The sequence below is a fragment of the Oreochromis niloticus genome, linkage group LG15 (assembly GCF_001858045.2).
Source record: "Oreochromis niloticus isolate F11D_XX linkage group LG15, O_niloticus_UMD_NMBU, whole genome shotgun sequence".
Classification (NCBI taxonomy): Eukaryota; Metazoa; Chordata; class Actinopteri; order Cichliformes; family Cichlidae; genus Oreochromis; species Oreochromis niloticus.
The window spans coordinates 16461347-16476001 of NC_031980.2; the positions used below are offsets into that span (position 1 = coordinate 16461347).

The 14655-nt window shown below is 40.2% G+C and overlaps 1 protein-coding gene across 7 annotated transcripts in view; it reads right to left on the reverse strand.

Moving 5' to 3' along the window:
• ryr3 (ryanodine receptor 3) overlaps nucleotides 1–14655 on the reverse strand; it is a 112887-nt gene that overhangs the window by 61840 nt on the left and 36392 nt on the right. For all 7 annotated transcript variants that reach the window (XM_025899121.1, XM_025899120.1, XM_025899119.1 and 4 more), the window contains 11 exons: nucleotides 12997–13153; nucleotides 10665–10829; nucleotides 8393–8514; nucleotides 8089–8269; nucleotides 7608–7743; nucleotides 4871–4966; nucleotides 4591–4709; nucleotides 3339–3472; nucleotides 2969–3210; nucleotides 714–906; nucleotides 13–229 (listed from right to left, as the gene is read on the reverse strand). In XM_025899121.1, coding sequence (XP_025754906.1) covers nucleotides 13–229; nucleotides 714–906; nucleotides 2969–3210; nucleotides 3339–3472; nucleotides 4591–4709; nucleotides 4871–4966; nucleotides 7608–7743; nucleotides 8089–8269; nucleotides 8393–8514; nucleotides 10665–10829; nucleotides 12997–13153 — 1762 coding nt within the window. The remainder of the gene's footprint in view (nucleotides 1–12; nucleotides 230–713; nucleotides 907–2968; nucleotides 3211–3338; nucleotides 3473–4590; nucleotides 4710–4870; nucleotides 4967–7607; nucleotides 7744–8088; nucleotides 8270–8392; nucleotides 8515–10664; nucleotides 10830–12996; nucleotides 13154–14655) is intronic.

The window sequence follows — 14655 nt, forward strand, 5'->3', positions numbered from 1 at the left end:
TTAACATCTCACCTGACTGGTGTCAACAGGAGTGGGGATAAAGGAGGCCTGAGAGAGGAACTGGGTGGTTCCCAGCAAATCACGGACCCCATCATGGTCCCTCTTGTACTCCTTCACAGGCTCTACATGCATCTTCTCTTTGGGCAACAGTGCTTCATAACACGGAGAGTAACCGGCAGGTGGCAAGAACTTGAAATCTCCATGGCGGCCGCCTAGCAGGAACCGGACCCTGTGATAAGACATTGATGACAGAAAAAGGCAGTAAATAACTTCAGCTAACATCTGTCTACGTCTCTGGCATTGCATAATATCAGGCTTGTAGTAGAGATTTAAATGTTCTTCTTTGGTTATTTTTTTATTTCATTGTTTATTGGTATGCTGTAGGCATAAAGATGTAACAAAGCATAACACGTCACATAAATCTAAACCAAATATAACTTCATTTGAAAGGAAAACATTTTAAGAAATGGTTTCAGGTTTATTTTTCCCCTTTTGGTATGACCTGTTCTGTCTCATTAAGATACCAGGAAGCTGCAGCACAGTAACAAAATTACTTTAATTTGGCGCTATGCCATTGGTTTTTGTGTGAACCTACAGAAGTTGATAAGGTGCAAATTCATCAAGAGCCTCAGCAAAAAAACAATAAAACTAACATAATTTCTGTTGAAAATGCCTTTACTGATTATGCTGGAATTATAAATGCAGAGCCTTACTTTACACCTGCAGAAAAGCTGACTACAGGGAAGAAGAACCCGTCTGTGTTGAAGTCCTCGAACATGCCCTGGACAGGCTGCCCGTTGATCCTGAAGGACATACTGGGAGCTCCCAAATCCAGACAGCAGCTGACCACATCGTCTGAGTTCAGCAGGTGCTGGTTAATGGAGGCCACGGCCCTTGGGATTCGGCCTAGACAACAGCGTGCAGAGACAGATAGGGAGGATGGATGACTGTTACAGCTGCAAAGTCATTGCAAATGTAGGGCAGGATGATGGGCAAGGAGAAGAGAAGTGAGCAGAGAGGTTGGGAATTGGGTGGTGAGTGCTTTAACAGGAATGTCATGAAATGGATGAGGGGAGGTGATGGGTCTTTTAGCAGATTTAGAAGGGAAGTGAGGTGAAATAGTTTTTATGCTGTTAGGCTGAGATTGGAAAAGAGAGGGACTGAGAGACTTATACCCCTCGAAGCACCACGAGGACAAAGATATGGACTCAACTAACTGGTTCCTTCCTCTTATGCAGGAAAAAAAACCAAACTGCAATCAGCTGGCACTTTCAACTGAATATGTACGGCATGCATATCAAAATCATTCGAGACGTTGCAAGGCTTTTCAGAAGATGTAAAAGAGAAGTCTAACAGGTAGAGGTTGGAAAGTGGAATTTTATATCAGTGTCCCAAAGATGAAAAAGCAAAGTAAAGAGGGGACAGCAGGCTCCTGCATTATTCACAAAAGGTTCTGTCAGGGCAAAGTCCTTCAATAACCCTTTTTAATTCCACAAACTTGGAGTTACCTAACTGCAGTAGTGCAGAGTAGCATGGAACAAATTTAACAGTTTATATTATATAAAGACGAGATAACAGAGCAAGTCAAAAGCTAGACTGTGTTTTTGTCAGGTTTCCAGGCCCATCATATTTGCCTTTTTGCAGTAAGACTGTCTTTGACCACGCATGGTTCCTAGTAATTACACGACACATGGACAGAATAAAGCCAATGGCCCAGAACCAGACCGCTAATCATCTCAGTCTGAACCACAAGATCTTAAAAGAAAAATGAAATAAACAAAATAACATGATTCAGAGACAGATCTCTAAAGTTTCTCAATGTGATTGACTTCACTGAGTCTGTAGCATTACTTCATTGAATTCTAGTGCTGTTAGCTTCATTAGTGACTCTAGTGACAGGGAGTAGTGCAGGGGTAGGCAACTCCAGACCTCGAGTGCTGGTGTCCTGCATTTTTTAGATGTGTCCTTGATCCAAAACAGCTGATTCAAATGGCTAAATTATCACCTCAACATGTCTTGAAGTTCTCCAGAGGCCTGGTAATGAACGAATCATTTGATTCAGGTGTGTTGACCCAGGGTGAGATCTAAAACCTGCAGGACACTGGCCCTCGAAGCCTGGAGTTGCCCACCCCTGGAGTAGTGCCTACCAAAAAAACTGCTTCGATGTAGACTCGTTTAAATGTTGATTTAAGTGGGGTTTTTTTTTTATTTTTTCATGTAATATTTTCATTGTTAGCGGCAAGCTGTAAAAACATTACCTTGTAATTACTGTATCATTTCCTCTTAGTTTGATGTTTAGTCTTTATTTCTCCAGGTTAGGGGAAAATATAAACTCTATATTCACCCAACATAACTCTTTATTCAACACACCTTGTTTTAACTGAGGGCATAAGAGTCAGTCATGTGATGTCTCTTTTATGGCATGTGTGATGTCTGAAAGAAGACACTGCCTAGCAGCTTCCAGGAAAAGAATAGAACCAGACAATGGAAACCCAATCAGTGATAATGGCTATCTGGTTACTCAATTTCACAGTTCCACAGACCGACACAACAACATCATTCTTGTTTTGTATTGCTGTTTTTAACCACTGCACAGATTCAACCTCTGTTCTGCTTCAGTATGATAGCTTTTCTGTCAGGAGGTCATCAGTTATCCAAGATGCACCATTGGTTTTTGCCCATTATGACACACTACGTGAGATAAAAATTGTCCCTTTTCTGTGCATACTGCCTATTTTCATTCTCAAACTGATGTGATACCCTGACTCACCATGAATCATCCAGATCAGCGCATAAACTGTTTGTTGTCAGGTAGACTAAACGTAGGATAAAAACAGCACCGAACCTTAAGATTGTATGCATCTAGACTAAATATACATTATCTCTATATTTTCTTACATACATGGGTTTTGAATTTCAACCACATATGAGATCTACCAGCAGTGAAATATTAAATTAAGATGCTCACCTGACCAGAGATGCAGTCCATCAAAGCTGTAAGAGTACAGGTCATCTCCAACACCGTTGCCTCCCCACCCTTCTCCTCCACCGGGGTACGGAGCATAGCCTTTAGTGTTGGCCCAGCCTACCCTCAGGTGGGTCGGCTCACTGGTTACAAAGTGGTCCACTTGGTCAATGACCAGCTCATAATACCACTTCTTATACTGAGCTGAACCTTCAGCTATGCCCAGGAAGATATTTGGTCTCATACTGGAAATGAAAACAGAGGGAAAGTCAACACTGGATGGAAATCGTCACTCCAAATTTCCACTCTTTAATCAGCTGTGTACACTGGGGTTACTGCATCCAGCAGCGGTGCAATACTTTAAATTCTCTACCTCTGAACATCATTGACCAATCGAGTCTGAAGCAGTAGGTCCCTATTGGGAAGGAGGTTGTCACAGATCAGATTCTGATTGGCTCTCACTGCCACTCCATTGCATACACAGAGGGAACAAAGGACATCCAGGATCTGACAGAGAAAAAGACAACACTTGTGTCAGACACTTTTTCCTTTTTGTGTGAAAATATGTCACACATCCACAGTGTGTCAGCGTTTCACATGCTCCGAGAGGAACTGATTAGTTATTCAGACAGATTCTCTGCAAGCTGTGATGCTTGTAGCACATTCACAGCGCGCAAGAGGGCCTTCAAGCAGAACCATCGTCCTCCACCTGCCATTCATGATCAGCAACTGCTGTTTACAAGAAAGCTCTTTGATGTCTTCTAACAAGTGACAGTGTAAATATTAGGAGACTGACATTTAAACACTGCATACACAACACTCGGCTGGAACAAGCGAAAGCCATGATAAAGATTTAAGTACAGTTTTTAAAACCTAGTTTGACAGCTTGATTTTTTTAACAGTTGTCGAGGCTTTATAACCCAATGAAATGTCTTTAGTGTTTAGTGTTGGTGTTGGTGTTTTAAAAAAACACAAAAAAACAGAGCAACTTGCACCAAAGTTGATCCCAATTTGGACCGGACCACAACGAAACACTGGATATAAATCTTTAGAGTTCCATAATGGGAAGGAAAGATGTCTCCCACCTCTGCCCGCAAAGAACCAACCAACAGCCAAAATGTGACAACAACTGAGCCAGTTGTGTTTTTGCACTGACACAGTAGAGCATTTTTCTTGGCCAAGTGTTTTCACGATGCAAATTCGAACAGCATTTGTTGATTGCTCTGAGAAAAATCAGAGACAATTATTGTGTTGGCACTTCTGGATTGACACATTAAAGAAACAGTAGCTGTAATATAAACTTGTCATGTAAAAACCTTATATAGGGGAAATCATACCTCACTTCCGCATTTTTAGTGGTGATTGATGATTCTGTGTATGCATTGGCAATCCTAACTCAACTTTGATTTCAGCAAATCCTCTGCCAAGGCATAAAACCAAAGCACTCTGTCTGTCTACCAGCAATTGTCTATACTCCACGAGGAGCATGGACAAAGGAAGAACCTGTGAAACGTTTGGTGTGAAGCCAGGTTGTTTTCTCTAAAATTAGAAGATATGGCACTAGACTGGCATTGGCACAAAAAGCTCCTTTCTTGTACCTTTTCTAGCCTAATATTTCTGCTTACCTTGTGGTTGCGTCCATGCTTGTAGAGCAGAGAGACGATGGATTTAATGTGACCTTTCTGGATGATGTTCAGAGCTTCTGGGCTTTCTACCAAGATACAGTGGAGGACTTCCAGAATACCTATAGAGTTACACAAAATGTTTGTCATTTAACAAAAGAAACATTTAGACCACATCTCAACATCGCTAGCACATTTTTGTCCTTTGCGCCTATCAAAAATCTTTAATCGTTTTAGGTTTTTTTTCCTCCTCAATTTTTCCACTGAAAGTTTCTCATCATACCTGATGAAGACTCCAGTCTTTCGAGTTTGCTGACCAACCAGTCCAATTTTCGGGAAAACTGGGTACAGTTGTTCCGGTTTCCACGAATCAGTGCAGCTTAACAAACAACAAAGATTTCACAAAGAAAATATTAATATTATAAAAGTGCATTCAAGCAGCAGAATATCAGGTGAGTGGATACTGCAAACAATTTGACTTTGACTAATGAATAAGCGTCAGGTTTTTCCTGATATGACATATGTGCATATGAAAACTCATTAAATCTGAATAGAAAATACATGAGAAAAATTGTAAAGGCACAATTAAACCAAGACCTCTATGCCCCATAAAAAGTTGAGGTGTATCCTCTTGTACCATCCTTTACCCTGTGGGTGACATTAGGAGTCTCCTTATCAATATACTGTCTCATTTCTCACCATTTAGATTCAGGGACAGCAGACTGATAATGTCTGCGAAACACTTTAACAGCCCTTTGTGCCAAAGGAATACTGATGGGTGTCTAATCTCCTTTAATTCTGCGCTCTCAGCCAAGCTATAGTTCAAAATGAACACATGGATAGATCCACAGTTTGAGTCAAGGGCAAGGATATTCACTGTGACTGATGTGAATGTGAAATTAAAGGTCAGAGACAGGCAGGAGAACCTGGGTCTGCACAGACTACAGGCTTTAAACCATGGTTACATAATCATACGGTGTATTAAGATATACTGTAATATTGCTAAGGCTCTAATGAAGACATCAATTTAAAGTGAGACGATTTGTCCAAGAACAATTATATCTCATTAAAAAAATAAATAACAAACAAGGAAAAAAGTAGATTGTTCAGTCAGAAAATAAATGTGACAAAGCAGCCATATTTATTTTATTAATGTGTTTATCCATTTTAATATTACTCAGTTTTTGCACACAGGACATTAGAATGTGTGCCTCCTTCAAGACGTCTGGAGAGGTAATCACGAAGACTGCTTCAAGAGTAGAAGGCTGTGTTAAAGAATAAAACCAGTCATACCAAATATTGCATTTCAAGCTCATTAGAATTGCACAAACTGTTTTTGCTCTAAATAATGTATTTCCACATATTTTTAGACATGTTTCAATAACCTGCTATACCCATTTCCCATTTCCTAGCAAAATATAAAAAAGAGGAGTTAATCAAGAAATGTGCATAATACTGTACATCTTGCATCTTGCGTATTATAAACACCTACTAAAGTCTAGAATAATGCAAACCAGCCAATTAGAACATCGTTATTTCAGATCTTAGACTTACATCTGCATTTTGGAATGTAGCTTGGTGTACACACACAGTAGAGGAGGTTACACATCTATAACTCTAGGAAAACTGGGCAAACTTTACCTGCTTAAACATGAGTAATGTCTCCACACTAGTAAACTATTGTAAATAGTGGTGGGATGTTTTTATGTTTATCTTTAATACACAGCCTGACTTAACTTCTGGGGATCGTGACTTTTTAGGGCTTCCAGCCAGGATATCTGGGTAGCAGAAATGCATGCTAATTTAGCTTCAAATGAGCTAATTAAATTGAAATTTTCATCAGATTATAGCTGATGATATGTAGATTTAATTTTTGCAAATGAAATCCCTCTCTCCATATGAGTTTGTATCATCAATAGTATAATACAGTGAGGCTCATGGAAAATTCCTGCTTGGGGTGATATTGATGTCCATAATCTCATCATTTAACAAGCACACTGCCTACTTGGACAGATAACAGACCAATAAGAGAGAGAAGGTCAGAGCAAACAAGGCCCCGACACAATTCATCATGCAAAATCTGCTACGCCATCCTGCCTTCTGCATCCTTGGGGGTGACCTTTCTGTGGGGAAGGCTAGAGTGTACTCAGAGGAGTGTATTTGTGGGTTTTGAGCATGTGTGTTTGTGTGTAATGTGTGGAAGTACATGTAGGGGAGGTGGTGATGATTACAAAGGCAGTCAAGGTGAGCCAAGGGGAAGCTGTTGATGGGAAAACTCCAATGACAGCAAAACAAAGTACCCAAGAGAAAGCGGTCTGAAACAAAACTTTTCAGGGTCAGAGCTTTAGCATTCATGGCTCAGTGTGAGGCCCTAAGAGAATCAGATAATGCCAGCACCTGCGATGGCTGGCATTTTGTTAACGATGCCATTTTGCCTTCAAATATTCAGCTCGATGCTCTGTGATTATATCTACACTGCTTTCAAAACACACGTGACCTAGATGAAAGCGAAGGCAGACTGTAAGACTGCAGGAGGCACTGCGTTTACATTTAAATGTCATGTAACTGCTGTGACCAGCTTTGAACTGCAGATGTGGAAGGAAGGAAGGGTGGAAGGAAAAGAATGGCATTAAGTGTCAATTAAATGATGTGACCAGCTGCTAACTCCAGATGTGGAGTGAGTATATGAACAATAAAGAAAGTGAGGAAGTGAAGACAGAAGGGAGTAAAAAAATAAATAAAGATAAAATAAAGAAGGTGGGAAGCAAAGGAAAGGAAGGAAAGAAATGAGGCGATAAGGATGATGTAAATGCTACAATATGGCATGCAGGAAACGAGAATGTAGCAATAAATAAAGGGGGGGTGGAAGGCAGATGAGAAACATAGGAGAGAAGGCGAATTCAGTGAAGACACTGAGGGAAGATAAATACTGCATGTCTACCCTGAACCAACAGCTGACAGTGTTTTTTTTTTAAAAAAAGATGTGGATATTTCATGTGATCCATCGCTCAACTGTTTACCTAAGAGTTCATAAAGCAGGTTGAGAATGTCCTTCCAGGCTGCGCCAGCTTCCTCCCCAGCCACCTCCCCGAAGTGGGCTGCACTGTCGTACAGGTTCATTCGATCGATGCATTTGGACAGAAGACTCAGCATACCCTGAGAAAAAAAAAAGTATATATATACATAATTACTGTGTATTCTTTTACAAGAATTGATCATAACTGAATAGCAAGGAGCTAAAAAAATACAGATTATGAAAGATTAAAGATTAATTCATTAAATAAATTAATCTTTTAAAAAGATTAAAATTCATTAAATTTATGTAACCAAAGTTGAAACATACATTCATTTAAGAACCTTAGGTTTAACCACTTTTTACCCACACACACACACAAAAAAAAAAAAAACATATCCTGCATAGCATCATCTAAATGAGAAACATCATCAGTGTATGAGAGGTTTTCTTTTTGCATAGAAATTAATCACACCACCCACTCTCACCTCCTCTTTGAAGAGGTCCTGACGTTTGATGAGTGAACGGAGAAGACACTGCTTCTCTTCATGCTCCAGCTCAGAATCGGGCTGCTTAAAGTACTCAATCAAATCATTCAGTGTCTGTAGCACCTCTTCAACGTACCCGGCCACCGCTGTAGACTCTCCTGCTGCAATGCTGTCCAAAGCTCTGGGGGGGGGGGGCAGAAAAGACAGAGAGGGTGGATCAATGTGTGAAATTTAAAAAACATTTAAAAACATACAGTGAGTGTGGAGTTTTTGTTAGAAGCAAAGAGAACCCTCCTATAATTACTTGATGAAATTGGTAAAGAGGAACGTGGTGTTACGGATGATGCGTGCAGCCCGAGACTCCTCATGCTGACAGCGCTGGAGGATGAGCCCGTCATCCATGTGGCCCTCAGAATGTAGGCAGGCCTAGCAGGACAAACACAGATGCGAATATTCATTTTTTTAAACTAGGATGCAACAAGACGCCAATAACCTGCTGGAAACTTCTGTCCTGTCAGACTTTTGAAAACTAATCTGTGTAATATCTCAAATATTCTAAAATAAAACCTAAAATGAACAGGTGTAAGGACGAAAAGCATATATGTAATCACTTTTTGTGATGTGCGAGTCTTCTGTGGCTAGTGAGTTTACAACACCAATGCTCAGTGAAATCTGACTTACTGTAATCAAACAGCCTAATTAAAAAAAAAAAAGGGGTAGGGGTGGGGGAGCATTTAAGTGTAAACCCACCACCCGTCACCTCCAACACGTCTGGTGCTTTGGCATGCGGCCAAGGCTGCAAGGTCTGCCTGGCGCCAGCACGACGTGGTATTTGATGTCCCTGGACAAATGCCCGGCGATGAGCAGCGTTTATATGCCACCCTAATCCTCCTGTCTCACCCAAAACCAACTGTCACCCTCCACGTGGCCAATTATCACGTTTAAATGGGTTTCAGCCTCATGTGCACTCTCTGTGTATCTGCAGAAGATGGGAGTGGAGTGCGGGTGACCACATCTGATGTATCCAAGGCTAACATTTTTAATGCATGCTCGTTTTCTATTTTGTCACTCATTAATATGACTTCTTCAGTCTCCGCTGACTGCAGGTTTCCCCAACCTTATAAACAGTACATTTGCATAATGACTGACACTAGCACCATTGACTAACAATGGGCTGTGAGGTCAGTTTCATGATCATAAATATACATATTGTCAAGACCATTCACAGAGAGTTGGGGAATGGCTCCAATCACAACATTGTAAGATGGTGAAAGACGTGTCCTTAGGTCCCCTCCTCGATGGCCTCCTTGACTCCGCGTTCAAACCAGCGTTCCTCCCTGTCCAGGATGTGTACATGCTCATCATTGAAAGAGTGTCCACTGGCCTATAGGTGTAAATAGACTGGATTCCTAGTTGGTTGGGTGTTTGGAAAGCCATCCATATAGCCCACTGCTTTGACTGTGTGTCATTTGCTTACGCACTCACTGGCTTCGAGGAATGGCAGGCATTTATGGTCATGTTGTAAACAGATGGCAGCTATATATGTTGCATATTTGTATCACTACAGTATGTGCTGTGCAATAAATTATTTGTAATTATTCCTGGAGCAGTTGCTTACTCATGCTAATCATTAAAAAAAACCAGGTGATTATCCAACCATGCAAAGTAGACAACTGCAGCAAACCCAGAGTTTTACTGTCTGTGAGTTACTTCCTAATTTCTCTGTGTAGGTTCTCACTCATCCACATCATGGTAGTCTGAGGAGCTTGAAAAGAAGTTGTTGTACTTTGTGAAGTCCAGTCCCCTTCTTTTCTGCTTAATTTGCACCATTGAAGTAAAGTATCAACTGGGTTATATATTATTAGCTGGAGCAGATGAAGGGGTCAGTAGCAGAAGTGCTCTGCTCAAGAACTTCATTATACCACCTTGATTACTTTAGTGTACAATATGCTGAGATGGAGTATTTTTTTCAATGAAGTCATTTCAGCATAAACACACAGGAAACCTGGGGCCAGAACAGCAGTACTCCTTTTGTTTATTGGTCATGTAAAATATAATCAAGTGACTAACGACAGGACAGTGCGCTGTGCATATGGAAGTTGAAAGGAATTAGGTACATTCAGCATAAAGAGAGATGTAATAATTAATATTTGTTATGGTCATGTTCAATTCAGGTGGGCATAGCTGCTAGTATTGCACTTAATGGAATGGGACCGTAATTACCTTTATCTTAAATATACACTGTAATTATACCCTGTGAAGGGTCAAAATAAGTGTGAAGAAGATCTATTCAGCTTCTAATTTGATTCATCTAAATAAACATAAACAACGTGTATTTTAAGTATTGTTTTGTTGTGACAGTCCTGCATGGACAGAGCCTTGGTCAATTTGTTTTCCTCAAACAGGCAAAGTTAACCTGCTTTCATTAAATGGTCCCATCTACATCCCAGCTACATTAGTAAAAGTTACTGCAAAGTCTATTGATGCATACTTAATCATCTAGATAAGAAAGTCCCAGAAGCCTGATTTTATTCAAGTCCAAATCCAAGTTTTAAAAGAAAAAAAAATGCATATACCCTTCTTTTTAGGGGACCAAGACGAGATGATTTGGCATCTGGCGCCTGGTAGGACAGCCAAAGTCCTGTTGCCACATGCATGATGAAGCACACAGAGTCTCCGTACTTGATCTCTGGCACGCCCATGCCATCAATGTCCCTCTTTGGGCCAGTATCTCCCTTTTCCTGTAGCAGGAACATACAAACATTAGCAAGGAGACTCAGATGGAAATAAAATCACTCAAATACACATATATATATATACACACACAGACAGGCATGCATATATAAGCCTGGAAATGTGACAAATGAAGATGTATTGTGATTAGATGGTAATCAGAGATGCCGGTTGCGGAGAATGCATTCATTGGCCTGCCAGGAGGTTGCTGCCGGCCTCATTAGCTCTGCTACATTTCTGGCACAGCAGAGATGGAGCGATGCCGCTGATTGCAGTCGACAGCAAGTAGCGAGAAACATATTAAAGCCAATGTTCAACATGGCGAAGCTTTGACCTTTCCAGATACAGAAACTAGCAGGCACAGGGGGTGTGGATAAGGGATGGAGAATAAGAAAGTTATTAAACAATCTATATTCTTTTAAAGAAACATGAGTCCTAAGTAAGAGCAATGTTTTGCTGTATTGCCAGGAGTACGATAGGAAAAGACTTTGAAGTGATGTGAGTCAGAGGGATTTTTACACTGCATCTACTGGGGATAAAGGGATATCCATAGGAACAAATGGAGCTCTGTGAAGGTGACTCGGTGTGCTCTTTATGTGGTTGTAGCCATTTTAACAAAGGATAATAACTATGGATTATTCACATATAAAAACAGTAAATCAAAGAAATCACTGTAGATATTTTTGCCAGTTTTAGCTGGATCTCTTCAGGTAAGGGAGGTTCAACACAAAAATACATATAAATTTAGTCTTTTCTCCTATTGGGTGTTTTTTTAAAATCACAGATCAACAGAAAGAAACAAATATACAACCTGTAGTTTTATCACACTCCTGTGCTACCTTCTACTGCACAACTTATACAACAGTGTGTATCATATTCATGGGAATAAATAAAAGACCTTTTCCATTACTGTTTAAAGTAAACTGTGTGCTCCTCTCTCGTGGTTATATCCAGCGTCAAGTCATTATTTTTGGACTACATGCTATTAAATGAGAGCCGCACAAACCCTCAGAGTTCAGAGTGAGAGTGGGAGAAACATGGATGTGCAACTGCAGGAATGAAATGACTAAAGGCAAATAAGAGAATACAAAGTAGGTATCTAAAAAAAAAAAAACTATCAGTGCATCATAATTATTTTTAATATTGCAGTGGTGAGGATGAATTTCTTTTTTCTCCCTAATTGAAAACAGCTACAGTATATGCAAGCCAGTTGCAATTGCACATGGACAACATGACTGCCTGCTCCAACGTTTACAGTGTTGTCAACTCAGCAGCTATGAAAAGGTTATTTTATAGTGGAATGGCATGAGCTCATTAAGGGCTTAGAGACTCGCTTTGGGAGTTGTTGATGAAGTAGTCAGGGTGAGATATTTTGAGTCCTCTTTTAATGAGGTTAGTTAACTAACAACATTTATTTACACCAACCCCCCAGAACGGCTTCCCGATCTTGTAACTGCCTTGCTCAAAGGGCACATAAGAGGTAGCTTTAAAACAGATCGTATAAAGTGTTGTGAAGAAGTATTTGCCCCCTTCCTGATTTTTGCAATTTTAATATTAGACAAAGATAACCAGAGTAAATACAAACGGGAGTTTTTAAATTATGATTTCATTACTTAAGGTAGTTATTCAAACCTACATAGCTCTATGTGAAAAAATTACTGTTTCCTAAACATTGTGCACTTTAAGATGTTTTTGTACAGTCGCTTTCTTATTTCTGAATCATAAGAATCACCTTAATAGAGGCAAGTGAGGCCTGCAGTTCATTAGATGTTATTTTGGGCTCTTGTGTAACCTCCTGGATGAGTCATTGATGAGCTCTTGGATTCATTTTGGTAGGCGGGCCACTCCTAGCAAGGTTGTTCTAAGTTTTATCCATTTGTGGATAATGCCTCTCTATCCATGGTTCGCTGGAGTCCCAAAGCCCTAGAAATGGCTTTGAAACCCCTTCTAGACTGATAGATGTCAGTGACTTTGTTTCTCAGTTTCTTTAGATTGTGGCAGGATGTGTTGGATTTTCAGATCTTTAGGTCTACTTCACTTTGTGAGACAGGTTCTGTTTAAGTGATTTCTTGAATCAACAGATCTGATAGGGAAATTAAACTTTGCTTTGTACAAAACAAAACAAAAAAAACCAACACTGTAAATTATGTTTATACAGGCAAACAGAGCACCGACCTTGGAGGCCCTAAAGCAGAAAGCAGTGGCCGTGGTGTCAGACTTCACTCTGTCCTGCAGGACCAGTCCACGGTCTTCAGTCAGGGCAAGATAATGGCCAGTAGAGAGATGGCGTAGTCGGAAGGGCTGGCCCCACCGGATGTGGCTACCACTCCAGCTAAACATAGAGAACTGGTGTCACAAGCTTTGAGTGCAACATTGCCCTGAAATTTCTAGACTGGCTCATCTGTGATTGTTTTTACAGCATAAGGAGAGTCAGGTTTGGAAAATGCTTTTTCTCACATGCAGCACACGTCAGGAGATGGACTGTTTGCATTAGGTGAAGCTTGCTGAATATAGCCTCCAGGCTAGTAGTGAATTCACCCACCCACATGTGTTCATTCTCACATCCACCTCCATTGAGTAATCTCTAGAAAAAAAAAACTTTCTCAGCATTTTCTATTATTTCCCCACCATGGAACCAACGGGGGATTGATTTGATTCTTTTGTTGCAATAACAGGTAACAGGTACTCTAAGTTGAGACTGTTGACATAATTCAATATTTGAAAAGAAGTTTTTTTAATTATTTTTGCCAGATTTTCTTTATAGAAAAAAAAAACAAAAACACTCCGCTATATTAACACACATTCTGGAGGCACAATATTTAGATCAAAGTGCTCTAGACAACTGAGTTATCCGCGTAAATTCCCCAAACTATTCTGCATGTTACACTGCAAATAGAAAGCTGACTTCATTCCAGGAAATGAATATGGCACCAGTAATGTAGGATTTGCCATATTTCCCTTCTTCCTATTTAAAAGAATGTTTAAATGCATGTAAAAAACAACCTTGAATTGCACTACCAACTAAAATGATTTCACGTATCAACTTCAGAGCAGCTCCAGTTTCTCTCTATAGATGATGCAATTTGGGAAACATTGTTCACAATTCTCCCTTAAGTCAAAGGTAGACACATGAGCCTTAATAGTCGCACTGTGGCCCTTTGAAAGTATACTGAGTCTGACAGGAATTCCCAGTGAGAGCTGGCAGCCGATGTAACTGGTGAGAAATTGCGTGGGTGGCCAGTTAAAGAAAGGAAAATGTGAGAGAAAGGGGGACGGTGATAGAAGAGAGATAGTTCAAAGCAGGTGGTAAACAGAGCCTCGAATTCTGGAAACTCTGCCAGTTAATTGGTACTGACAGCTCGGAGAAGAGATGATGAAGTTTATATATAACCTGGGAACCTATAGCCTCCCATAATTTCTTTGTATTTTGTTAAATAAAGGGAAATATTTGCAGTCATTTATTGAAACCTAAGGAAACCTAAATAGGAATACAGTATATAATGCAAAAACAGAGTTTGCACTACACTGATGTCCACTTTTTTTTTTCCTCAAGATGATCCCACACTGCTTCAAAAATGTTAAGATCTAGGCTCAGGGGAGGCCAATCCATGTGTGTTTGTGCGTCTTTAATCCAGGTATGCTTTTCCTACACTGGCAGTGTGTTTGGCATTACAGTCATGCTGAAAAGCTGCCAATCCGATGCTTTCCAGATGGTACTGTATGTTTCTACATTAATAATTCCATTAATTTTGACAAGATCCCCAAAACAACTGGCTGAAACTCTAAACCATGACAAAACCTCCGCTATGTTTTACACATGGCTGTAGATACTCA